Raw genomic sequence first — 27,198 nt, 5'->3', positions numbered from 1 at the left:
GACTATTTCACATGCTAAGATCTTATTGAACTCATTTCCATCTAAAGCACAATATGGACACTTCATATCCCTAGCATTTGGAGATACCTATTTTTATCATCCATAATTCATTCTAATGAATTTTTCTCTATAGATGTGTTTGCTACTTTCTTTATGGGTTTATGTCGTTCAATCACAATTATCTTCCAAAGATCACATTCTAGGGAAATGAGATAAACTCTCATCTTGGCATCCCAATAGCTGTAACCAACTCTATTGAAGAATGAAGGTTTAGAAATGGACTGCTCTTTTGTATAGGAGACAGTGGTTTGGGTGGCCATTATTTCACCGAGTTGTTTTTCTTTTAATTTGGTGAACTTGCTTTGATACCACTTATAGTAGGGACCAATAGACTTACCTGAAAAGGGGGTGAATTGGGTATAGCTTAAAACTTTAAATGGATTAAGCTCAAATACCTTCCTCCAAAACCGAAACTAAACCTTCTTGAAGATTCAATTCAAGTAGTAATAGGGATATAGGCTTAGTGCATTCAACAATTAATCAAAAGATTGCTCAATATAATTAGCTTTACTATTGAACAAAGAACTGTAACATCAAACAAATAAGTCATATAAACTAAACAAAGGTTACAAGTGTTACCAGTTGAATAGATATAAAAAAATAATCTCAAGTAATTGTTTGGATTTAAATACTAGTTGTAAATAAATGTAACAATGAAAGTAAATAGCTACTATGAGTATGTTAGCAATTAAATAGATATATAACAACAAATGCTAGTAACTACTTGAACGTAAATAGCAACTAAAAGTAAATGTACCAATGAAGAAAATGAGCTGCTATGAAGTATTAGTGTAGTTATAGTTAATATAATGAATAAACAATAAACTTAAGTAACTACAAAATGTAATGGTAGTTGGAGATGTAGGATTAGCCACAAAATAATAACTGTGAGGACCAGTTATTGGAATAATCAATTTGAGATTCAAGCAATTAAAAGACTGTTACTAGAATCTCAAGAACAAGGTAACTATTGAACATAAATGATACAGTTGAATAATTGAAACAATGAATGTAAATAATTGTAATAAAGTAAATGTAAAGCAACTAAAGATAGGTTAGTAGTTGGGTGAAAATTAGTAACTAATGAAGCATTCAAACTACTAGACCACGATGTTAGGGCAACTAGTATGGTTAGTGAAATTAGTAGCATAGTAACTACACTGAAATATCTATATCTTGCTGTTAAAATGAAAATAAACAAGATATTATGCAATAATTACAAGATCTTTAGATATGCAAGTTTAAGAAATTAGATAAAAGATAAAATAATGTTAGAAACAAGATAACTGCAGAAACTTGAAAAGTAAAGAAAAAAAAACAAGTAATAGAAACATAGAGACAAGGCACACAATATTTTGTAGAGGTTTGGTAGAAATACCTACTAACGTCCTCTACATTAAACCATCTTTGAGGATTTTCACTAACTAGCTAGATTTTCGGGCATCAGCAAAATCCTTACAACCAGTAGGACTTTTGGGTGCATGCAATACCTTTCTAATTGGACTTATGGGAGACAACAAGACCTCTAACTGGTAGAACTTACAAGAGCCTACCAAACCTTTAGTTAAGCTTCCAAGTGCCAATTGAACCTTGATGGTGTTCAACCAAGAACACCTCCTGCACTTAAGATGCTACAAATAAAGAACAAAGTAGAAAGATAGAATAAGACTCTACATTAGGCAGATATGAACAACATACAATACAACAACTATTTAGTTGCAAGAATTTGTTTGAAGATGCTCAGATTTAAGAAGAAACTCTCAATAGATGAGTGAGACTATATGAGCACAAAGGCTTCTCATCTTTACCCACCTCTAAAACTATTGAAGCTCATCCTTCTTCCTTGTTTTGATTCAATCTAGTGACTTCTATTGAGATCTGGAAAACAAGTGATCATTTTCTAGCCATTGGAGGCTTCTTGCCAATCTTATTAGTAATGATTCAAATTTTCTTTAACATGGTAGAAGGGTTACCAAAGATAGTAATAGTCATTTAAGCTTTTAAACGATAAAAAATTCTTTAAAGTAATTGATTCCCAAATTTTGGTTATCACTTACTAGATGAAGGGAGGAATCTTTTTTCTCTATTAATTGAATGGTACTTGTTTAAACTTGGTTTGTCTGGGTTAGTCGACTATGCATTTTTGGGTAGTTGACTATTCTTTTCAAATAGAGCATTTTTTATATCATAGGTAATTGACTATGCCTTTTTGGGTAGTCGACTATGTCTCATAGTCAAGCACTTCATGCCTCGGCTGTCATAGTTAGGTGATTATACTTTTTAGGGTAGTTGACTATATTACAAAGCTCAATAAAATTTACCTTACTGACAGTTCCATACTCAAAAACCTTCAAAGTATTTATCCAAAGGTTTGGTAACCCTTTCTTTGGCTTTCAAAATAGATTTTTAACATTGTAAATGCATGTTTAAGTTTAGGAAAGTCTAGGAACCAAATCTATTCTAACTATTGGTCTCTAAGGTTGGTTAAACCAAGTTTGGTCTTGTTGAACATCATAGAAAGTGCATCTCATGCAACTGATTACATAAAGATCCTAAAGATAAGACACTTTTAAACATGGTTTGATATAGACTTTTTCCTTGATGAATTGTTATAGCATTCTACCTCTTAAGAAACTCAAAAACCTTTGAGTTCTTGTAGCCTTATCATACTTGAATTTGATTAGAACATCCTCAATGGAGAAACTTGGAGATAGTGTTTAGAAAATAAAACTCAAACAACTAAATCAAGCTAAGCTTCAACTTCATCATCTTTGGTAGCAATTTTACTTTAATACAATTGAGACTTGGAGAATCTTTTTTAAGTTAGCCACATACTTAATACAGCATAGGGTCGCTAACTAAAATGTTTTGGGTGGATGAATACATATTGGTGAAAGATAAACAGCTATATTTTTGTCATGATCCACACATGCATTTTTTAATCTATGTTTGTTTCAACTATAAACAGATTCAAATAATAGTTGTATGCCAATTTTTATTGATCAACCTTAAATGTTTCAAGTAGAAACAACAATTGTATCAAGAACAATAAATTTTGAATTTATTAATTTATTATTATAAAGGTTGGTTAGAGATTGTCATGATCCATACTGAGGGCCCATTAGACATAGTGGGGAGTGTGAAGGAAGAAGAGCACTGTTTCTTTGAGTTTTTTCAAGTTTGTACAATGGTCTATTTATTAGCATTATATGATACCTATTGGTGTGTATCATACAATATGTATCGATTTTCAAGGTCACCAATATATTGTATTCTCAAAGTTAGGCCATTTCTATGTTTTTAAACAGAAAATGTTATGTGATATTTATCAAAACTCTCAATATGCAACTTTTAAAGGCCAAAACAATGGAATTTGTACCCCTTTTGATTTATTATATGTTGAAAACAAACACCCAAATCAAAAGTTATGGCTATTTGAAAATTCAATGTCTTTTTGGCCTCTGTTCCTTTTCTATCAATCATGTGCTTCTAAAAACTTTAAAACAAACTGTTCTACATCACTGTTTGGAAGGGCTATAGCTTTGGTTAAGCAACTTTCATTGAGGACAGTGTATTTGGACCCAGGCAAAGCTTGTACCTCCCTAATTTCATAACAAAAGAAACCCTGCACTAATTTCACCAAAATAGAAACCAAATGATCCATCAAATACGACTTCAACTTCAAATTAACAAAACCAAGAGAAGGGACCCAATAATTACTGCAATTCCAAAACATCTCACCAAGCCTAGTAAAAGAACTCCAAACCCACCATTTAAAACAATAGCACTAGTTCAATGGTTCTTCTTCCTTATGGTACTGTTTGCTTTAGCCTGATGAATTCTTCTTCCTTGATGTCATTGGGCTTAACAACTTGATGACTATTTGGTATAGTCATTGCCAGTGTTTGGTATTCCATTAGGTGAGACATGAATATCTGACTAGTCCAAGTTGTACAAGTCTAGCAGAGACAATGTATAAGATTTACAATGGGCTACAACCCATCTATGGGACTGTCTCACAAGCACTAGCCCAACCCAAGCTGTGGAGAAAGAAATTTGAGCCAAGAAACCCATATAGTTGAATGCCTTAAAAATGCCATGCATATTTCCTCCTTTCTCCATTTCTTGTGCGTGTCGGGATGGAAGGGACAAGGTTACACCTGACAATGAGTTTGTCCTTAGTAAGGGCCCAAGGTTACCTAGGGTTCAACCCCTTCCATCATCACTTGAGTAGATCGGATCTATGAATTTGTATCTCGGGTCTTCCTCTTGAATTCTAAACTAAGGATGATCTTGGCCGATATAGGACCATTGATTAATCTTGATGAGAATACTTTTATCTCAGGACCAACCAATATTTGATAGAGTTTGTGTGAATGTGATCCTATGGGCTCCTTTTCATTTTCGAGATTCCAATCTCTATAGAAGGACAAACTACAATGTATAAGGCTCTCTACCAAAACATATTTAATCTTTGCATGACCTATGGAAGACTTGGCCACAAAGCAATGCAATGTGGCTCAAAAAGCAAGCTAGAGAAACCCAAGAGTGGGAAAGGTTGGACCAAAGTGATCCCTCGCAAGTTGAAAAATTTAGACTCAAATACCAACACTTCAAGGAAAGCTAAGGCACGAATGTTCAATGGTGGGAGTGATGGGGCCAATAATGAGGAAGACGAAGATCCGATGACCAAAGGGGATGATGAAGAGCAATACTTACTGAGAAGAAGATGAGGACCAGGAGGTCAACCAGACTGAAGGAGATGAAATGGAAGCCAAAGGGAGAAAATTTTTGTGAAAGAGAGGAAATCTTTTTGAAAAACTCGACAGGGTGCTTTCAAATGAAGAGTAAGTAAAGGGTGTGATTTACAGAAGCAACACTCGATCATCTACCTTTTCTCAGCTTGGATCATGCCCTACTATTACTTACAATGTCAAACAAAGTTAATTGGGGCCTAAAGCTGTTTAGATTATTTAAATCCATGTGGAAACTTGACCCCTCAATAAAAAAAATAAAATGAAATAAAGGGTTATAAAGAGTACATGGGAAGTACATTGCTAAGACTAGAGAACTTGCAAAAAAAGAATCTTGAATCAGCTGAAATTTGGAAATATATTGATGAAAAAAAAAGAATAATTATGGGTCTATTAAGTCAAATCCAAAAAGGACAACATGGGAAAAATAATATCATATGGAAAAGTGAGAGAGCACTACAAAAAAGACTTATAATTTCTAAAAAGAAAAGAGGTATGTTGAGCTCAAACTAAACTGGCTCCAAAGTGGAGATGAAAATACCAGATTCTTTCACCTGACATCGTTCATTAGGAAGTAGACGAATAGAATTTGTAAGCTACAAAATAGAGACAACAATTATATATAACCCAACTCTAATAAACAAAGTGGAACAACCGGAAATGGTGATGAATTCCTAGAGGTTCTCTAACCCATTGTGTGAGAGGCAGACAATGAAAGACTTGGGCAGGAGATTCAGAGGGGAGAAATTAAAGAAGCATTATTAAATTCCATTAGTGATTTTAAGCGCCAAGACCTAATGGCCAATGCCAACTTCTTTAAGGGATGTTGGGAAATTACTAGAGAATCAGTAATTCAAGTGATTGAGGCATTTGTTCACTTTGGCAGAATGACCAAGAAACTAAATAATACTTATATAATGCTAATCCCAGAAAGGGAGAACCCAGAAAAAACCAAAGCATTTTAGACCCATTAGCTTATGTAATGTAGTATATAAAATATACAAAATCATTGTTAATCCTTGTAAATAGGGTTAAACCAAATTTGGAAAAAGTAGTACCCCTCATTAGTCTTTCTTTGTGCTGGAAAGAGAAATCATGTATTACGTATTAAATTATTCACTACTCATGAAATTATTCATACCATAAACCACAAAAAAATGTAAAACAGGCTTGGTCGCCTATAAAATAGATTAAAAAAAAGCATATGATAAAATTGAATGGATTTATATTAAAAAGTCCTTAGAAAAATTGGGGCTCAACCAAAGATGGGTAAATTTGATCATGGGCATCACTACTGTAAATTATCAAGTGCTAGTAAATGTCTCCCCATGGGAAAAATTTTGCCCAACAAGAGGGATAAGATAAGGTGGCCTCTTATCCCGTTATATATTTGTCATGTGCGAGGAAGCTCTCACTTGGCAGATTCATAGGAACAATGGTAATAGAAAAAGAGGAATTAGGCAACCAACCAGAAAGAGGGCTTCCAATTATTCCAATATTACATTTTGTAGAAGGTTTTTTTTAAAAGCTACCATAAGTGCCAATATTACAGTAATGAATATATTGAAAGCTTATGCAAAGGCATCTGACCAACAATCCAATTATCAAAAGTCAGGCTTGTATTTTTTTTTTCTTTTTGATAATCTCTTAAGGAAACTCTAAAAAATAGTTGAAAATTTTATAAAAATCCATTAAGAAAAAGAAGGGAAGTATCTTGGGGCACCCATGATAATTGATAAATGAAAGAGTAAATAATTATTTTAATCAAATAATTGAAAATTGTATTGCTTGTTTGTGTTGTTGTGTTTATTTATTACTTATATATAATAATAAATAATAGGAAATTAGATGTGGGTTCTAGAACCCAAGCTGTCCTATCCTCGAATGCGAGAAGGGTAGGGTCAAGGAGGGTTTTACATTTTCATATGTGGGGAGGGTTTGGATTTTCAAAGTCCTACCCACTATGGGTTTTGGGGCAGTTATGGGTTGGAAGGTTTAGGGAGGTGGGTAGGGTTTTGAATTTACAAAACCTTCCACAAATCTGCTCTGTTGCCATCCCTAATTGGCAATGACAAGAAATGTACTTGGTCAAACGAGTACCCCTTAAAGAAATGAGTCCAGGTTGATGACAATAGTAAAGTGGACACCATAATAAACACTTGCAACAAAAATTGGAATGTGTATAGGAAAGGTAACAAGGCGAGTATGGGACAGGGATTACATTCCCTGTTGTCGACCCGGTTTTGAAATAAATCCCCATCCCTAACATCGATCTCTGGAGGTTAAAGTAATCATCCATCATTGATCACTAATGGAGATGGGTTCCCCGTAAGGACCCAAATCCTAGAATTTTTTTAATGAAAAGTATTTTTTGACGAATAAATTTATTTAAAATAAAGAGAAATTTTAAAATATAAATAATATTTTAAATATATTTTGATATATATATATAATATAAATAATATCATATATATTTATAAAATAATATATTTAATATGAATAATATTTGAGGTATCAATTGTAATTTAGATTGCATGATTTGTGGACTTCCGGAAAATGTGGACCACATCCTTTGGACCAAATACCACCTCCCCAATCCACGCAACAAACCCCATCGATGTTAGATTGGTTGACAGATCTGTCCACTGAAGCAAAATAAAGCTAGACCAGCTATTGTTTGGAAAAAGCCTGTTTTATTTATGTGGTATCCATGGAAAAATAGAAATGAAAAGGTGTTCAACAACAAAACTATATAGCACACCAGAAATTGTTTCTAAGGCTCAGTTTGAGTAGAGTACAAATATAAATAAATACAAATACAAATATGTACAGTTCAAATACATACAAAATAATACAAAATACAAAATTTCGCATTCTACAAATACAAATGTGTAGAGTGCCAAACCTTGTATTTTGTATGTATTTATATTGTACATATTTGCATTTGTACTCCTTCCAAACTGAGCCTAAAGTATTACAAAACGTTTGAGACTATGTAGAGCTCAGTTTGGAAGGAGTACAAATACAAATGCGTAGAGTGCCACACCTTGTATTTTGTATGTATTTGTATTGTACATATTTGCATCCAAACTGAGTCTAAAGTGTTACAAAACTTTTGAGACTATGTAGAGGCATAGGAGAGGCAGGCCCACGTAAAAAATAAAGAAAAATGAGTTATTTGGGTGAAGTAAACCCCTCCTAGTCCTAACAAAATTAAAATGAACTTCGATGCATCAAAACTCAAGAGGATAGGTGGTGCCTATGGTTACATTGCTTGAAATCATAAGGGAGAGATATTAAAAATAAAAGTAGTTGTGATAGCTTCATCTACCATAACTGAAGCAGAGATGAGAGTGGGGCTGAAAGCCCACAAGTTGGCCAAAGAAATAGGAGCGGAGCAAGTAATTATCTAAGGTGACTCGAAGACAACTATGGAAGTGCTCAAGGGTTCGTTCGAAGCTACTTGGAGATTTAAAATTAATAGAAGAGTGCCATGAGATTGCCTGTGAAGGTCATCTAAGAGTGAAGTACAACCACACCCATAAGAAAGGCAATCAAGCAGCAGATTGCTAGCTAATGAAGGTCACCACAAAGAAATCTCAGCAGCTGCTTCTATTGCTTGGGACTTGGATTATATAATTTATATTGTTCTATCAGATGCGCCAGACTCTTCATTTGCCCGAATTTTGTAATTCCTTTCCTCAGCTATCCAATAAAAAAAGTTACACCTAACAATGAGAGATCTTTTCCCAAAAAAAAAAAAAAGATTTTTAGACTCAGGCAATATCTTGTTTAAACAATTCTATAATCTAGTGGAGTTGGGCCTTCACCAGATACAGTCCAACAATAAAACATAACATGCAAAAGAGAACAGGTGGAGCTCTCTGGAAATACCACCCAAGTTCCACCTGTAAGACTGCCTGTTAATCTGGCTTGCTCCCTTAATTCGTCCATGTGAACTCTTCACTTCTTTTTGTCAAGGAAAGGAGTTTAAACAGGTTCTTGGTAAATAAATTTTGGTTTCAAATGGACAGATTCACACATTTCACATTCGTTGTGTCTACAAAAAGATACCAAACTACAAGAACTGATAACCACAAAATCCTACTGAGAACCATAAAGGAAGCATTTACAACACTCAAAACATGGACTTCCAGTGTAGTATATGCAATCTGATGAGAAGTGAGTACCTGAATTTTCAGTTACTGGCATCACTATCACTGGAAAAGTTCAAACCATACGCACAATTCAATCTTTTTATCAAACTCGCAACTTTTCCCAAAACTCAACTTCTACATTACACCAAAGAGAGATGGCGGGAGGAAGAGACAGAGAGAATGAGAGAGAAAAGTGAAGCTAGCACAGCCACGACTCCTCTGAGTATATGGGTTCAAGGGGTAGAGGAGCTTCCGCAGCCTGGTATAGACTATAGGAGCATTAGTGCAGCTGGTATGAATCCCCCTTCCAGGGACACTGCTCTTCTAGTCTGATTCACAGAGAATTGCTTTCTCCTTTGCTGTGATGTCGCCATCTGGTTCCAAACAAGAGATGTGAACTTAGACAAGGAAACCATTGATATCCAAATGTTTCATAGCTAGACCATCAAAAGCATCTTCTTACAAGACCAGTACAGACAGTATTCTCGTGCAGCTTCTCTGTAGATCTGTTTAAAAGGTACTCCTGCAATCTTCAATTCATCTGGTTCTTGATTGTTTGACTTCTTCTAACATGCAAGAACCTGAAATTTCACCTTTGTTTCAACAAACTTACTTTAAAACAGAAGAATCTCCCTCTCTCTCTACCTCCATGCTCTACAATATGTTTACAAGAATGATAGTATACACTGGTACAAGATTGACTATTTCCGAATGCACACTCTTTAACATGTATGGAACAACACCAATGGGACTGTTCAAGTGAGTGGACCATGGGGTTATGTTAATCTCTCTCATCCCCCACCCAATTGTTCTTCTCCTTGGGCCCAGTTGGTCCCTCCTCTCCATATAGCTCAACTGGGAACTTATCAAAAATGCTTTCCACTGAAAACCTGATCAAAAATGGAAGAAGACTGATAATCTTTTCCAGTTCAGATCTTGAATTGTACACAATGGTTGGACCCCACTCTCTCATAAACTGCAACCAACAAGGCTCAGTAACAATTCCATCTCCAAGATATTCTGCTGCAACAATTTGATACTTGATGCTTGAATCCACAAAAAAGTTGCTTTGAGCAGCATCATTCCTAACTCCTATCCCCAGCTTTGTAGATCCTTGAATATAGTTTCCAGGATGTGCAAAGCTTGCATGACCACTCTTTGATGAGTAAACAATTGCCTTGTTTCCCTTAATGAACTCCAAGTTACAAGCATCCACCCATTCTCCCCCACTGTGCTGTGAGAAGTACATACTCCAGAGCTCACCAGTGAAGTTACTCACACGGAGTGTGAAATGTTCCCAATCACCCACATGCTGCCCTACCCTATTAAGTGCAAAATTAACTGCCCCAACCTTGATTGTGGCTGGCCCATTGAATGGGCAAAAAATCCACATTACAATATCAGTGAAGGTTCCTCCTAGAGCTGGCTTCACATGAACATACAATTCTGCACTTTCTATGTTGCCATATTTGATGTTATTCTGGTCATCATTCGGCAAGTCAATCCAAAACTCTCCATCATTAGACCCACCACTTGGCAAATTTGAACCTCTAGAATCAATCGCCTCTCCAGCTGATTTACCTTTTTGGTACAACAAAGCACCATTTTTAAAAAACCATGGCACAGAGGAGGGCAAATAAATCTCATCAGGATGGAAGAAAACAGTGGGTCCGTAGTTCTTGATGAGTGCATGGACCTGGTCTAGATTTGGCATTGCATGTAGAGTTGGATCACCATTCTTCAAGCATGCAATGCTCAGCTCATCCTCAGAACTCAAATAGCTACTGCAGAAAAATGTCCCAACAGAAACACCTTTCCCCAGCATCCCCCGATGGCATGGTCTTGTGTTCCAGACCCGAAATGGGAACTTGTGAATACTTGAATCAGTATCAAATATTAAAGAATAAGCCTCACAGGTCTCTGTGAGATCAGCCCGAACACATCTCACTTCTTCAAGTGAAGGCTTGTTTGGCGTGTTGGTAACCACATGGCCCATAGCTTTATAACCTTCAGGTGGTTGTGGTAACCAAAAGTAACCACATCCATCATGATTGTCCTCACTCCATTCATCTGTGCTCCAAACTAATATATAGTCAAGGGGCTTTCTAAGAGCTGGGAACTCTTCAAACATGTTGCATAAATGGCCAACTTCTGTTTCATGAGTAGCCACATCTCTAGCCACAAGAACAAACCCTCGTAAAGGCTGGTCATTTGGTTGACAGTAGTGACCAAGGCTGTAGAAATCATCTGGTATTCCTGTCGGCTTATAGAATATAATACCATTCCTCTTGTCATTCAAAAAATTGCAGCTCCAAATACTTTCAAACTTGGTGATCTTAATAACTTCTATTTCTCCTAGACATATTCTTCCGGTACCAAAGCCTTGGCCTGAAAAGATGACCAACGAAATATTCAGAATTGACAATTGTCTCCTACAATCATTAAGAATAACTGTAACAGAAAGTTTTGGAGCCGGTAGCCCATGGCATAAGAACAACTAGTCTAATTATGCTATTTTCTGTAAAATTCATCGGAGACAAATCTCCCTGAAATTTCTCAAGAGTGGCCCCATAAATAAAATCCCAATATTGGTTTTTCTTAGGCAAAGAAATAATTAAAAATTATGAATTGTTAGGTAGGACAAAGTGTGACTCAGAAGTGCAGGTTCTAAAATGAACAAGAATATTTAATACCACAATACAGCTTTCCAATATATTCACATTGATGTAACTCAAGATGGAGCATAAGACAACAGACCAGTAAACATAATTGTTATGATTTATCCAACTAACCAGGATTTCCAAATGAAACAGAGGCATATCCTACTGGTCATTAGCTTATTACAATTCCTCTGCTAATCATGAATGTGGTATGGGACATATCAGATGAGGAAACTCCATCCAAAAGACTAAAACCAAATGAAACATCAAGAAAGCAGGAGAGTTGCATAAACTGCTCAAAGGATCATCATCATCATCATCATCATACATGCCTTATCCCAACATAAACTACAAAGTGCAAAATAGATCTGTCTCATATTCATCAAAAGCTCGAATGAATCAAAATCATCAAGAATATTAAAGGTTTAGTCATAAAACAATATTATCAAGTGAGAAAGCACCAAAGAAACAATGCAAATTCCACCCAACAAAACCTTCTCAACTACACAAATCTTGTTTCATCATTCCACCGTTATCAAGGACCATAAGAGAACCAAAGGGGAGAGATAGTATCCGAAATATTAATTTGCATGTTCTGAAAATTCATAGATCACTGAAAGAAAAAATACATATATGCTCACGTACTCCACCCACCCATCAAATATTGAGCGCTCTATTAGTGAATCATCTCAGTAATGGACCATAAACTAAAAACCATGCTACCCAAACACCCTATCCAAACAAGATCTAGAAACTGGTCAGCAATTGACAATATCTCTTTATAAATTAGCAATGAGAATATGAAGTAAGTAATGTATTATAAGCCATACATATAACCACCCATAGACCAATTGTACAATATGTGGGCCATAACTCATTCCCCACTAGACTTCTCTCTGGATGGTTTGGACTGACATTTCAGGTGGTTCAGTGTATTTTATGGTGCCTACATTGACAATATTTCTTTCATTAGCAATGAGAATATAAGACAAGTTACGTGCTATAATTCATTATTCATAGATATGACCATCCATAGACCAATTGCTACAATATTTGGGTCGTAATTCATCCCCCACTAGATAGCTCTTTGGATGGTTCAGATTGATACTTCAGGTGGTTCAGTGTATTTTAGGGTGTCTAACAACCACATAAACACATTACCAGAAATAAAGCAAGAAAAGAAGCAAACTTTTTACATAAATGATAAGCATATCTCCCTTCTCAATCCCTATCGAAAGGAAGCTGAAAGAGGCATGATGAACAACATATTAACAAATAATTAGTCAAGATATAAGGTTGGGAGGAGGGGTATGGGGCTTTCAAAGACAACCAAAAAGAGAACAACATCTAGGATATAAATAACTGATGAAATTCGAAATACCATACCTGCAAAACATAAACTAATTCGAACCCCTTGTCAAGGTCGACCAAAAGTATCGTTGATTTAATTCTATGATTATTTTTCTTTCTTTTTGAGGGGTGAAGGGATTGTCGGCAAGAGAAGCAAAATTTTTCTTCATAGGACAAGCATAAACTAATATGTTAAATCCCAGTGTGGGTGTAAAATACACAATAATCCCATAACTTCCACCCATCATTCTATACAGAAAGTCAGAAACCCAAAATCCATCTCTGCATGCATGCCATCAGGAGAGATAACACAGAAACAACAACAAAATTGGAAACCCATATTAGAAAGAAAACGACCCAGAGCCTCAGTTGATGCAGAATGAGCAGGCAAGGCATGTTCAAGAAGAGCCAATACCCATCAAGTCATCAACAACGGAAAATATTAAAATCACAAATCAACCCAGAAAAGAAGCAAACCCCATAACATTATTCACAAAACAAAAACAGTAAAATCTACAACTTTTTCTTGGCATTCCTACCTTCAGGCCATTCCCGGATGGGCGCTGGAAGCGAAAAAAGCTCTGGTTCTGGCAAAAAGTAATCGGAGACTCTATTCCAATAGAAACACTTGCACCCAAACATCTTATATAAAATTCTGAACTCTCCAAAACCCACTAATTTTCAAGGCTCCAGTCATCCGCTTGTTGTCCGCGATTTGTATCCTATTCTAAGCGTATTCCCAAATTCCATGAGATTGTAAGAGTCATCATGCAGCCCCAGAAAAAAGAAAAGAGGAAACTAAACTCTCTCCCCCACCCCCCACACCCACAAGCAGCCTTCTTTGTAGAGTTGAAGTGGATTAATGAGAGAGAGGAAAGCAAGACTCAGGTTTCTGTGAGAAGCTCTTTAAAGGGACTGAAGAGCTTGGAGAGGAAGGGGAAGGGGAGAGGAAGTACCTTTCTACTTAGCTTTCAATTTTCAATTGGGTGATTTGGGTCGAGTGTGGAGAGAAAGATGAGAAGAAGGTTGGTTAGAGATTAGTTAGCTTTGGCTTGGAGGTTAGCCTTTTTTTTTTTATCTTTCCTAATTTATTGTTTTCCTCCAGGTTTTATTCATTTGTCATTTCTGATTTCTGATTTGTTGGTGGATTTGTGATTTTGAGCCAAACAGAGAAGGCTGCATTTTGGTTTACGCAAGGTCCTATTGGCAATGGGACATCCTTTCCTTGGGTCCTCACTCCTCAACTCAGGCAGAACTGATATTGTGCTCCATTAACATGATATTTTCTGTCAGTCTTGGACTTAGGATGGCACTGATCTAGATCATACGATTGTATTAGAAAGCATCTTAGAATTACAATATCTGAAAATATTATTCAGCCAACGGTTCTGATCTTTGCATCGAATCGACGCATTGGAAGCTAAATGGTACATCTCATTTGTGTATACACGACTGCTGAGGAAATTCTCTCTTTATGCTTTGCTTGTTCCTGGCATCCTTACTCTTGGATAGCCAGTTGTTGTGATTAGACAGATGGTTGTCTGATAAGCGAGGGAATAATAGCTTGGGGAAACAAGTTCCTTCGAAGAGAGGAAATGAATAAGGGAGCAGCTTGCGGACCGGCATTGAATCCGATCGGGTCGGATTCAGGTACGCACAAAACAGACCCCTGGTGATCCGTTTCATGGTGAGTCAGGTTCAGAACTATTATCCGTTTTGGGGGTCATTGGGTGCATAAATCAAATTAGAGAACAAAGTATTTGATGTCATCGGATTTTAGGTATTAGTCGAATTAGGGAAAGTCCATATTTCCAAAGATTAATATCCTTTCTTCTTCTTAACAATGCATTGAGAATCTTTTGACAAGATAATTTTAAGGGCCTGTTTGATTCACGGGAATACGAGTTTAGGATTCAAATCAGAATGACCCATTTTAATTCAAATTGTTTGGTTGGATGGAATCAGAATCTCATTCCCGTTCTTAATGAAATGACATTCCCTCATTTGAAGTAATGACATTCAATTCTTTCCCCCCTCTCCAGGGAATGACATTCTATTTCAGCTGTTTTCAATTCTCATTTAAACCAAATAACGCTTAAATTAATTGAAATTAATATATATAAATAAAATAAAAAAAGAAAAAGAAAAAGAAAAAGAGAGATTGAAAGTCAAAAGTGGCCGGCTCCATTGATATTGTGAAGTGGAAAGAAATCAAAGAATGGGGAGCATTGAAAGGGACCATGCCCAACTACCTTTCACCTTCTATAATATATATATATATATATATATATATATATATATTTAGAGGCCTCCGAGCTCAGACCTGTGCCTTACCCTGAAGGGTGAAGGCTGGCTGACCTTGAAGCCTGAGGAGGCTTTGACGCTTTGTTATTTAAGTGAGACCAAAGCCAAAGCATCCATAAATAATCAAATTTGGCGTCCTTCGCAATGGACAAGACAGCCCGTGAATTCCACGTCTCAAGAAGGTACCACAAGCAACTGGGTTGGAACTAAAAGACATGAGGCCCTTGACCCACAAGGGCCCACAAGCAACCCATTGCTACCTTCCCGGCAAGGCAGCAACCTGGACGGTGGATATGAATAATTGATGATCATCGTATACAACTACTAGCCTCTCTCAGTCCAGGAGTTCCAACAATTTTGAAAGATGCGTCAGATGGGCGTAGGGACATGAGAGAAACGTGGATGTTTCAGTTACTCTCTATACAATAATTTCGAATTCCAATAGGATCTAAATAAAAATAAATAAATATTTAATTTGTAATTCCCTTTTATTTTTATAGAATAAATAAATATCATTTGGAATTCATTGTATTTCAGGAGTACGATTTGCTCCTTGCAGAGCAAGCCTCACACTTACCTCACAGCACGTTTCAGCTGTGCATAGAGAATATCTCCCCATTAATAAAAATTTACAATTAAGGAGATATTCTAAATGCATGGCTGAATTATGTTGTGAGGTGCACTTTATGACGAACTGATCTGAATTGGTATTTGGGAGGACAAATGAGAAATCTCAACCTCTAACATGGGGAATCCCATTATACTAATACAAGCGGGGTTGTGTGATCATGGTTTATTCTCAGATTATAAAGTTTCACATAATGGCATTTTCGACTAAATAATTGAAGGGCTGTCCAGCAAATCGAATCTTTAGATTTGGTGGGGGTAGTAGGGAAATCCAATTTGCTCCACAAGGAATGCTCCTCACACCAATCTCATAGAACTTTTTGCCGTGCATTGAGAGCATTTTCTGTACTTGGCTGTTGTCATCCATGAGGAGATATTCCCAATGTACAACTATGATGTATTGTGAGGTTTGTGTGAGAAGTAAATCTCAAGTCGGGTAGTAAGTAGGGATTTAAGGGAGAGTGGACTAGCTGAACTGTAGACAAATAATAACACTTCGCAATCTATACTAGTTCTATATAAAAAGTGAGAGATTGAGTGGTTGTAGCCTTGTAGGGTATATGCACTTTATGACTAGTGTGGAGCATTATTATTGGTCTAACAGCCTATGATACAGCCATCAAGTTCAGTTAATCCGCACTCCATTGAGGAAATCTTGTACAACGGGATACAGGACAAGAGTGAACACTACAGTGCTCCTCATGGGACCTACCGGTATGTTCACTCTTAACAGATCCCAGAGCCTCTTGTTTGTACCCCATTTGGATTCTGCATTGAGACATGAATTCTTTCAATGTCATCACTACCCACAAACTCTTCCTACATCCATACCCACAAGACAAGACACTACTATCATGTATTGGGAACTCACCCCATAAATAAAAAGGGAGATGTTCTTAATGTATGGCTGATGTGTGCTATGAGTACAAGACACTACTGTCATGTATTGGGAACTCACCCCATAAATAAAAAGGGAGATGTTCTTAATGTATGGCTGATGTGTGCTATGAGTAGAGATGAGGGAAGAGTTTGGGGGAAAGAGATCAGAGTTCTTTTTTTTAACTCCTAATTGGCCCCATTTTTGGGGCATGCATGCCAAGGAAGTCTTGAATCCTGAACAAGGAGGCCAGGCCAGAGTGGGGACCGGCTTTTTGTGGGCTGGTTTCTTTGTTAGTTGGAAGTTGGAACTTGGAAGCAAGCTCTCCAATGTAAAAGGGATGCCACCTGCTGTTTCACCTCTCTCAATATATGGGAAATTGAAGGGGCCTTTCACTTTCACTTTCCCTAATAAAGTGTTTCACTTGTGCATTTGTTTATTGATTTTGAGAATAGAAGAAGCTCAGTCTCTTCTTTTCTTCCAACAGAAGATGCCTTTCTTGTTCTTCTTTTCTTTAATTGTTGGGAATAGAAGATGCCCCTTGATAAAGCATATTCCTTTACAAAGAATCATGATTTCTCTTTGAAACTAAGATTTCCAGCTAGCCTAATTGATAAAGGCATTCCCTCAAAAAAAAGAAAAAGGTAAATTAAACAAGAAGAACAAACAATAAAGAACAGGAGAAAAAGGGCAAAATAAGAAAATGTCTTGCAGAAGAACCAAACAAGCAGCCCCAACGGTCAAACAAAAATTCAATGATCATAAGAGAATCTTCAAAGCACAGTATGCAGACATGAAGCTAACATACAATACTATTGGAAAGTGGAAACTATCATTCATTCACCTTGGGAGATTTAATAATGGAAAACAAACAATCCCTTATTTATGAACCATTGATGCAAGGGAGGAGCTAAGGTGGGGTCCCTTAAAACATTTTGAAATCTCTTATTAATGGAACAGTTGCAGAGATCTATATATCAGAAGTATATCCACCAACTTACCACAAACCAGTAATATTGGATGCTAACCGACGCATCACTATATACTGTATTCAGTGCCTATCCATGTCAATGTCATCACCCACGTCCTCTCACAGTCTAAAGAGCTTGTCGCCAAGCAAGGTTTAGGGTTTCCCAGCCACATACCATAAAGATTTTCTTGCTAATGGACAAAATAACGTTTATTCAATGCCGTGTTTGGGCCCTACTGCCTGCTTCCACAATAAATCCCGTGAAAAATGAAAATTTATTGGAGAGAGCATAATGGTATATCCAACAAGGGTTAGGTGTTTGATTCCATTTGGATAGACTACGTACCCTTGTTGGATATATCATTATGCTCAATAAAATGCATTCACTTGCATATTAAATTAAGAGTTCAATTAATGACATTAAAGATGTTATATCTATTTATTTTTTACTAGCAAATGCATAAGTGCTTTTGCATATGAGAACTGTAGGATGCAGGGAAAGGGAAAGCTAAGACTTTAATTTTTATTTATCACACTTTTTTATTTAATGTGATGAATATATGATATTAGAGATGTATATACAAATATTTTTTTTATAAAATTTTTGTATTTTTTTGTAATATTTTTGTGTTCTTATCAATTTTAATTATGACATCAAAGGTTACATATTAACACCCGATTTTTGCTCGGTCCCTTTTTAAACTGACTTCTCACACTCCAGATGTCTGATCAGACCTCACCAATCTCTTTAGAATGTGCCAAAACCTCAAGAAACCAAATTTCGGCTTAAATACCCTTAAATCTACAAGGTTCCCTTCTAACAATCATGATTGCACCACATCACCACACCTGTTGCCTGATTAACCTCCACTACATGGAACAAAACCTTTAAACAACCAATCATACCGAATTTCATCCTTAAATTCTTTGAATTCATCATCCATTCGTCAAAGATTCCATTTTAATGAATCGAAGACTATAAATTTACAACACTTCCCAAGCCTACCCACAACCCAAATTCCCATGATTCCAACACTAAAACCATTGAACACTCTCACTAGACTACAAAACCCTTAAACAACCAATTACACCAAAATTTCTAATATGATAATCCTTATCACCTATTATTCTTAAAATCTTAGCTCTCCATTGTAACATTTCTTTCAAGACATCCAAACCTTGTAGAAACCCTCATTAACCTTCTAACTGACCTCCAACCAAATTTTATACCCAAAATTACTAATTTTACCCCTCATCCAAAAAGATTCTAATCCGACCATCATCATTACTTGCTACTCTCAAAATCCTAGTTTCCATCATGACACTTCTTTCAAGGCACCCAAACTTTACCAAACCCCTCATTAACCTTCTAATTGGCTGTCCATCAAATTTTAGACCCAAAAATGCCCATTTTGCTCATCATCTAAAAATATTCCAAATCAACCACTCTCGTCGCTTACTAGTCTTAAAATCATAGATCTTCATCACAATGCATCACCTAAGACTTTCAAACCTTACCAAACCCTTCATCAACCTCTCGATCGACCATCTACCAAATTTCAAACCTCAAAATACCCATTTTTCCCTTCATTTAAAAATATTCCAAATTGACTATCCTTATTAGTCGCCACTTTCCTATTTCAAGATCTCTATCGCAACATGTCAGCCAAGACTCCAAAACCTTATAAACACCCTTTTAAACCTTTTAATTGACCACCCATCGAATTTTAATCCTAAATTCCTATTTTACCCCTCATTTGGAAAGATTCCAAATTAATCCCTCTCATTGACCGCAATTATCCAAATTCAAGATCTGCATTGTAGCATTGCCCCCAAGACATCTAGACCTTATCGTCTATTATATAATCTATTCTTTTTATTAAGTTTAGGTGAAGAATGAGTTATACACGAGTAAGCCAAAGTCAAGATCCGAAGCATCTTCCACCTAATGATCTTCCTCAATCATCCACTCCAATTGATAGTGTTAGACTTAGGACTCCTATGAACAAGTCACCAACACCAGTCGATTCAAATCTAATTGGACCAACTTCTTGTTCAAGTGAAACCAAGTATGAACTAGGGAATACATAAGCATTGATTTCATCGGTGTAGCAACATTTCAAGAGACAAAAGGTTGAAGATAAATGAAAAGCAATGTCCAACTATTGTAGTAAAATTGGAGGAGAAAACCAAAAATGGGGCCAAGCACTTGCATGGCCACTTAAGAGTTGTGAACTCGATTATCATGGTTTATAGCTTCCTTTTTGCACCTTAGAAGTTGAGAACTCTCTCAATTCAACAAAAAGAGCTAAAAGGGTTGGTTTCTCCTTAGAAAAAGAGGCTTTAATGCCTTAGGTTGGTTAGTTTAAGGCATTGCTGATGGTGTACTAAACCCTTCTTTGTTACAAGACTAGACAAGAGTACAGGTATGTGTACTAAGTGTAGTATTTTTTCTAACAACTTATGGTGTGTAGTTTGTATACCTATTCATGGGTCGGGCTTTGGGCTTGACTTATGCTGTGTCAAGCTTAGGCTTTGGGTTGGGCCTCATTCAAATTTTGGCAAAAGCCAAGCCCGAGCCCGGTCCATGAACAGGTCTAGTAGTTTGATGTGTTGGTGTGTATAGTTATTTTTCCAGGTTGCTTGGTGTCTTGTTCTACTTATGGTTGCTTCCAGTAGTAACTCCAAGTCTTGTGTAATAGTGCAATCAGACTTTATGAACACCATGCTAACTACTATCAAGCTTAATGATACTAATTATGTACCATGGGCTAAATCTGTGGAAGGGTACAATGACTGGGCACAATGACTGGGTACAATGACTGGGCACAAGAGTAAGTTTGAAGATCAACCTAAGAGTAAGTCTGAAGGGTACAATGACTGGGCACAAGAAAATGCTTAGGTTATGACCGCCTTATGGAACAATAAGGAAAACAATATTAGTTTTATTCTTATGTTTTTGGACACTGCTAAGAAAATTTGGGAGAATGCTCAACAGTTGTATTCAGGGCAAAACAATATAATAAGGATTTACCAACTTTACCAGGGTTATTTCTCTCTTCAACAATGTGATAAAAGTGTCAAAGAATATTATGCTACCTTAAAAGTTCTACGAAGCGAGTTGAATGTTTACCGACCTCTTTCCCCTGATTTGAAGGAACAACAAGCTCAATGGGAGCATTTAGATGTTGGCAGATTCTTGTCAGGATTAAGGTCTAAGTTTAAACCTGTGAGGGCTCAAATCTTGGGAAGTAGTGATCTCCCCTCCCTATCAAAGGTGTTTTCTCATATCTAGAGGATATGTCAACCCCATAATGATTATTCCACTACTTTAGAGAGGTCGGCTTTAGTAGCGACTAGAAATGGTAGTGGCAAAGGTATTAAGGTAAGAAGTGTAATTAGAGGTGCCAACCACAATTTTAGGGGTGGTCGTGGTGGAAGTAGGGAAGGAAAAATGGTGGAAAAAATAGTGGAGGCCGTAGTACAGTTAGAGAGTGCACACATTGTGGTCGTGAGGGACACACTATAGCCTTCTGTTATGACTTTCATGGGCCAATCATGCTATAATTGCGGATGATTCTGGAATTAATGACTTATGTGTGAATTGCCTACCACGGGAGTTGGTAAGACTAATGATTTGGTCTCTATCACTCGTAAGGAATATGAATGGCTTCGTCTAGCTTCTTTTGTGCCTTCCAAGTCCACTACTACTCTTACTAAGTCAAGTACAACTTGTTTAGTTTCCAATTCTAACCATTCACCATAGATATTTGATTTTGGAGCTCCAAATCATATGATGGTTGGATCTTTAGATCTTTTTAAGTCCTCTTCTCCTCTTTCCACTACCCAAAATATTTAACTTAGCAGATGGCACTTCTTCTCCTATTAATGGTTTTGGCAATATTTCCCTTGGACCTACTATTAGTCCTAACTTTTTCTTTTACGTTCTAAAGTTTTCTTTTAATCTCTTGTTTGTAAGTAAGCTCATGAAGTCATTAAATTCTTCGGTCACTTTCTTTCCTTCATATTGTGTTTTTTAGGATCTTACGACAGGGAAGATTATTAGTGGAGATCATGAAGTTAGAGGATTGTACTACCAAGATGTTGATGGTCCGCTAAGAGTTCTTCACTCATTCTTTACTCCTCACTAATGGCATTTCCATTTGGGCCATCCTTCACTTCATATTTTAAAGAAGTTAGTTCCCAATTTGGCGGAAGTGTCTCAATTGGATTGTAAATCATGTCAACTCAACAAGCATTACAAAGTTACTTTTGTTCCCCAAGAAGATAATAGAGTCATGAGTCCTTTTGATCTTATACACTAAAATATTTGGGTCCTAGTTGTGTGTGATTGTACAATAGATTTTGATATTTTGTAACTTTCATTGATGACCATTCACAAATAACATGGATATAATTAATGAAAGAATGTTCATAATTATTCTCTACTTTCCTTTCCTTCCATGCTCAAATTCGCAATCAGATTGGTGATTGTATCAAAGTGTTTCATTCTAATAATGCAAATGAGTACTTTCATAGTTCATTGACATTCATAGTATTATACATTGGTCATATTGTTCCCCCACTCCACAACAAAATGGTGTAGCAAACGAAATAATCGTCACATTATTGAGACAACTCGTGCATTATTACTCTAAATGTTTGTTCCTAAAACCTACTAGAGTAATGCTATTCTTACCTCATGCTTCTTGATTAATCGAATGCCTACATCTATCTTTGTTGGTGATTCTTTGTTTTCTTTCATGTTTCCTTTAGGATCTCCCTTTAATTTTCTCTCCCTCCTAATGTTTTTAGATATGTTTGTTTTGTCCATAGGTTGGGCCCTGGACATGATAAACTTTAGTCCCAAGTAATCCGATGTGTGTTCCTTGGCTATTGTCGCACCCAAAAGGAGTACAAATGTTATTATCCCATACTCCATAAGTTATTTGTTGCTCCCGATGTCACCTTCTTTGAGAGCCTTCCTTTTTTTTCTGGATGGGAACCCTCTCCCTCTATTCCTCTCTCATCTGCCTTTGGTGATGTGTTTATTCCCCTTTCCACTCTCAAATAGCCTATTCAACCATGAATTCTTAGAGTATACATTAGACGTGGTCAGGAGCTTGCATTAGATTCTATGCCAACTCAAAATCTAAGTCCAACCTTCCATCATCATTTGAATTGGCAACAAACCATCCTCCATTAGAACTTAATCTTCCCATTGCATTACGTAAGGGTAAGCGTGCTTGTACTGATCACCCCATTTCTCATTATTGCTCTTTATTTACTTATATGTTGCCCACTAGAAATTTGTGCTTCTTTTGTCTTTTGTCTCTGTCCCTAGGTCTGTTCTAGAAGCCCTTGCCTCACCTAATTGGAAGAAAGCAATGGATGATGAATTTCATTCTCTCCAATCTAACCACACATGGGACCTTACCCTCTTACCTCCTAGAAAACAAGCAATTGGATGTCAGTGAATGTATACAATCAAAGACAAACAAGATGGTAGTATTGAGAGGCATAAAGCCTACTTAGTAGCTAAAGGCTATACCCAGACTTACGGTGTTGATTATTCCAACTTGATGTTAAGAACGATTTTCTTAATGGCGAACTTCATGTGTTTCATTTCTTTTCATATGTATTGGTTGATATGGGCCCGTTTTGAGTTGTTTCGCATCTATATCGATCGATACAAGCCCGAAACAGGCCGATACAAACCAAATAGTTTCAATTCCCCTTGTTCCATTAATTTCATTAATTTATATTTAAAACCAAATCTCTCTCATTAATGTCATTTATTACTCCTATGTTTAAGTCTAACTTCTTCATTAATTAGTTAATTATTCCTATTTTTAAGGCAAATTTAAATTTAAATTTAAATTTTAGCACCTAATTACAATTCTCTCATTAATTCTATTAAGTAATGATTCTCTCTCAATAATTTTGTTTTGTTATTGTAAAAACTACAAATATTAACAATAGCAAGACTTGAACAATGATTAATAGATTCTAATGCCCATAATTTCGCCACTAAACCACCCTGATTTGTTTGTTGTAATTATATGTAGTTTTAGTTTTAAGTCAATTTTCTCTTTTCTTAGTGGTGCTTATTGATAAATGATGAAATTAATTATTAAAATTTATATACTAATAAATATTAAGATAATTATATTGGTTATTTGAAAATTGATGTATATGCATTCACATTTTAGATTTTTGTTTTTTCATGTTTTAATTATTCCATCGTTTTTCAATGGTTACTAATTATATCTCGATATGTCACATTTTATATAAACATTAAATTATGATTTTTTACATTTAAATGACTTATTTACAATGATATAAAACTTGTAAGTATTGTTAATAATGTATTTTTTTATGATTTATTTTAACTTCCTAACATATTTATGCGTATCTTGATTTTCTATCTATATTTGTGCATATCCAAAACATATCTCAATACATTTCTTAAAATTGTCTTTCTGATACACCTTGCATTTCTGATACTATGAACCTTGGTTGAGACTCTATGGGTCCTAATGTGAAAATAATTAATAGTTAGAGTGAGACATTCAACGATCCTAGAAGGTACAAAAGATTAGTTGGAATATTGATCTATCTTACAACCACTCATCCTAATATTTCCTTTGGTGTTGGAGTTTTGAGCCAATTCATGCAAAATCCCACAATCACCCACTGGGAAGGTGTTGTAAGAGTGTTGAGATATGAGCTAACCTTATAAGGATATTCTGATGTAGACTATGCAAGTTCCATAATGGATAGGAGGTCCACTATAGGGTACTGTACCTTTTCGTGTGGCAATCTCATTACTTGGAAAAGAAAAGCAGAATGTAGTTACCAAAAGTAGTGTTGAGGTTGAGTACAGAGCAATGGCTCATACCACTTGTGAGTTGATGTAACTAAAGCATCTACTCCAAGAAATATGCATTCCTATAGGAAAACATGTTAAGTTGTTTTGTAATAATCAAGTTGCTATTCGTATTGCTTCCAATATAGTCTTTCATGAAAGGACCAAGCATATAGAAGTTGATTGTCACTTCATGAAAAAAAAGGTAACAAATGGTGAGACTATTACTCCTTATGTTAAGTCAGAAGATCAATTAGCAGATTTATTTACCAAGAGCTTGCATCATACTAGAATGGATTATATTTGTAACAAGTTGGAACTTTATAATATATGCTCCAGCTTGAGAGGGAGTGTTGGAATGTATGCCCATGAGAGATATTTTTCTCTTTTGATATAACCTTGTATTTCCCCTATTAAGAATTACTTAATAAGAACATTGTAATTTTATAATTTCTAAAACAATAAATATCAGTTCAGGTCAATGGGGGTGAAGAAGTTGGTTTGTATCTTCTTCCTTAAGACCCTTTTTCTCCTTCCTTTTGCTTTCTTCTGTACAAGACCTCTCTCTACTTTTCTCCCTCCTCTTTCTTCCTTTTTTCTTTCTTCTTCTAAGCAATCATTTTTGAAATCTAAGAATACCGATGATGGAAAAGTTGCAAAAGGAACCGATGATGGAACATTATGGGCTTTAAAAATTTACTAGTTTTCTATAACCATTGTTTAAGGTGGTTTCTCAAAATACAATTAAGAAGGATATCTTGGGCATTTATGATTATTAAAAATTCGAAACCATGAAATTGTTGGAAAAGAATAAGGGTAGAATTACCATTACAATTGACATGTGGACTTCCGACAATCAAAAAAGGGAATTCATGGCTATCATGAAACATTTTATTGATAGGTCTTGGGTGTTGCAAAGCTGGATCATGAGATAACATCTATTATGAATTAAAGATTTTTTATGAGGTTATATTTACATTGTTAGTTTATTTTTTTAATTTCCCTTTAGAAATTTACCACTAACAATTTGTTTTGTTTTAAGCTAGTTTCTTTGTAAATTATTGTGATTATTTAAAATGTTTTGTTTAGGTTTCTATATGTGTCTTGTCCACATACTTCTGAGATACTTTGTAAGAATTTATTTGTTACTTTGATGGACTAGAACATTGATAGAAAGTCGTCCACTAGATAATTATTCTATTAATATTGTAATGGTGTATATCTTATTAGAAAAACTTTCTAGTGATTCATTATGGTTGGATGAAAATTATTTCATATGTGGTGTTGTGTTCACATTTTAAATTTGATTGTAAAGGATGGTTTGGAGGTGATTGATGAGGGTATAGAAAGGATATGTGATAATGTCACTTTTTGGTTAGCATCAACTAAAAGAGAAGATCAAGAGTTTAATGAGATGGCTCATCAATTGAAAATCATACTCATTACTCACGAAGAAGTTGATTCTTAATTGTAAGACAATATGGAATTCCACCTATTTAATGCTTCATGTTGCTATAGGTTATAAGGATGTTTTTTCTCATTTAAAGAAATAGGGGCCATTATACAAATGTATGTCACTTGAGAAGGATTGGGAAAAGGCAAAAGAAATTTGTAAAAGGTTAAAGTTGTTTTTTAATGTGACTGATCTCTGGGACCAAATATCCTACAACTAATCTTTATTTACCTAAGATTTGTTATATTAAGTTAGCTTTGAGGTGGTGGCTTAGTTGTGGGCATTAATGTCATAAAAAATGATAACCAAATTTGAAAAGTATTGGTATGGGATTTAGGCCATGTTTAGGAGTGCTTATCTGAAGTGCTTATTCGAGTTGGGACCACACCATTAAGCACATATTGGTGTTTGGGAAATAAGCCCAATATAAGTGCTTATTTTAAAAATAAGGGCTTATTTTTTAAGCCTAAATTTCTAGGGTTTTTTTAAATGTTTATACAATAAGCACTTATTCAATATTTTTCTTCCAAAATTGTCCCTAGTTGAATTTTAAAATACCACTTATAAAATTATCCCTAGTTGAATAAAGTTAGAAAAGGTCCAACAAATTTGTGTTAACTCAGTTAGTATCAATCAAAGTCTAGCCATGGTAGCTATGAGTTTGAATCTTCAATGGCTACAACTTCTTCTCTGTTAAGGATTATTGGTCTTGAAGAGTTAGATCACGTGTAATTATGATCTACATGTGGCTTTAAAGAATACTATTGCATATGTCAAGTCCGAGTTCAATTATTATTTAGAGGAGCATGCTATACCTAGAAACGGTTGATTTTAATACATTGGAGTGGTGCAAGATAGAAAGGATTCATTATCCTACTTTGCAATTGATTACTAGAGATGTCTTGACTATCCTGCATCCACTATGGATTCAGGACCAACTTACTACTAGGAGATTTGTTAGCCCATGTCATGGTAGGCTTCATCTAGATACATTGGAGGCATTAATGTGTGCACAAAATTGATAATGGGCTAAAATACAAGGTATTTAAGTATTGTAGTATGACTACTTAGGAAATTTATATAATTATGGAATGCATAGTTAATTAACTTGAATTGTT

General features: G+C 35.7%; 1 protein-coding gene across 1 annotated transcript; it reads right to left on the bottom strand.

The window, feature by feature from the left end:
* Positions 1-8,828: 8,828 nt before the first annotated feature.
* On the bottom strand, positions 8,829-14,060 carry LOC104600975 (hypothetical protein At1g04090). Its single transcript, XM_010264152.3, has 2 exons — positions 13,521-14,060; positions 8,829-11,359 (listed from the first exon to the last, which is right to left on the bottom strand). Exons 1-2 carry the CDS (start codon positions 13,621-13,623, stop codon positions 9,753-9,755), a joined length of 1,710 nt encoding a protein of 569 aa, XP_010262454.1. The 5' UTR covers positions 13,624-14,060; the 3' UTR covers positions 8,829-9,752.
* Between the last annotated feature and the right edge of the window lie 13,138 nt (positions 14,061-27,198).

The sequence above is a fragment of the Nelumbo nucifera genome, chromosome 3 (assembly GCF_055504915.1).
Source record: "Nelumbo nucifera cultivar China Antique chromosome 3, China Antique-T2T, whole genome shotgun sequence".
Classification (NCBI taxonomy): domain Eukaryota; kingdom Viridiplantae; phylum Streptophyta; class Magnoliopsida; order Proteales; family Nelumbonaceae; genus Nelumbo; species Nelumbo nucifera.
The sequence above is the reverse complement of the archived record's forward strand: the minus strand, read 5'-3'. Positions and strand labels throughout refer to the sequence as shown.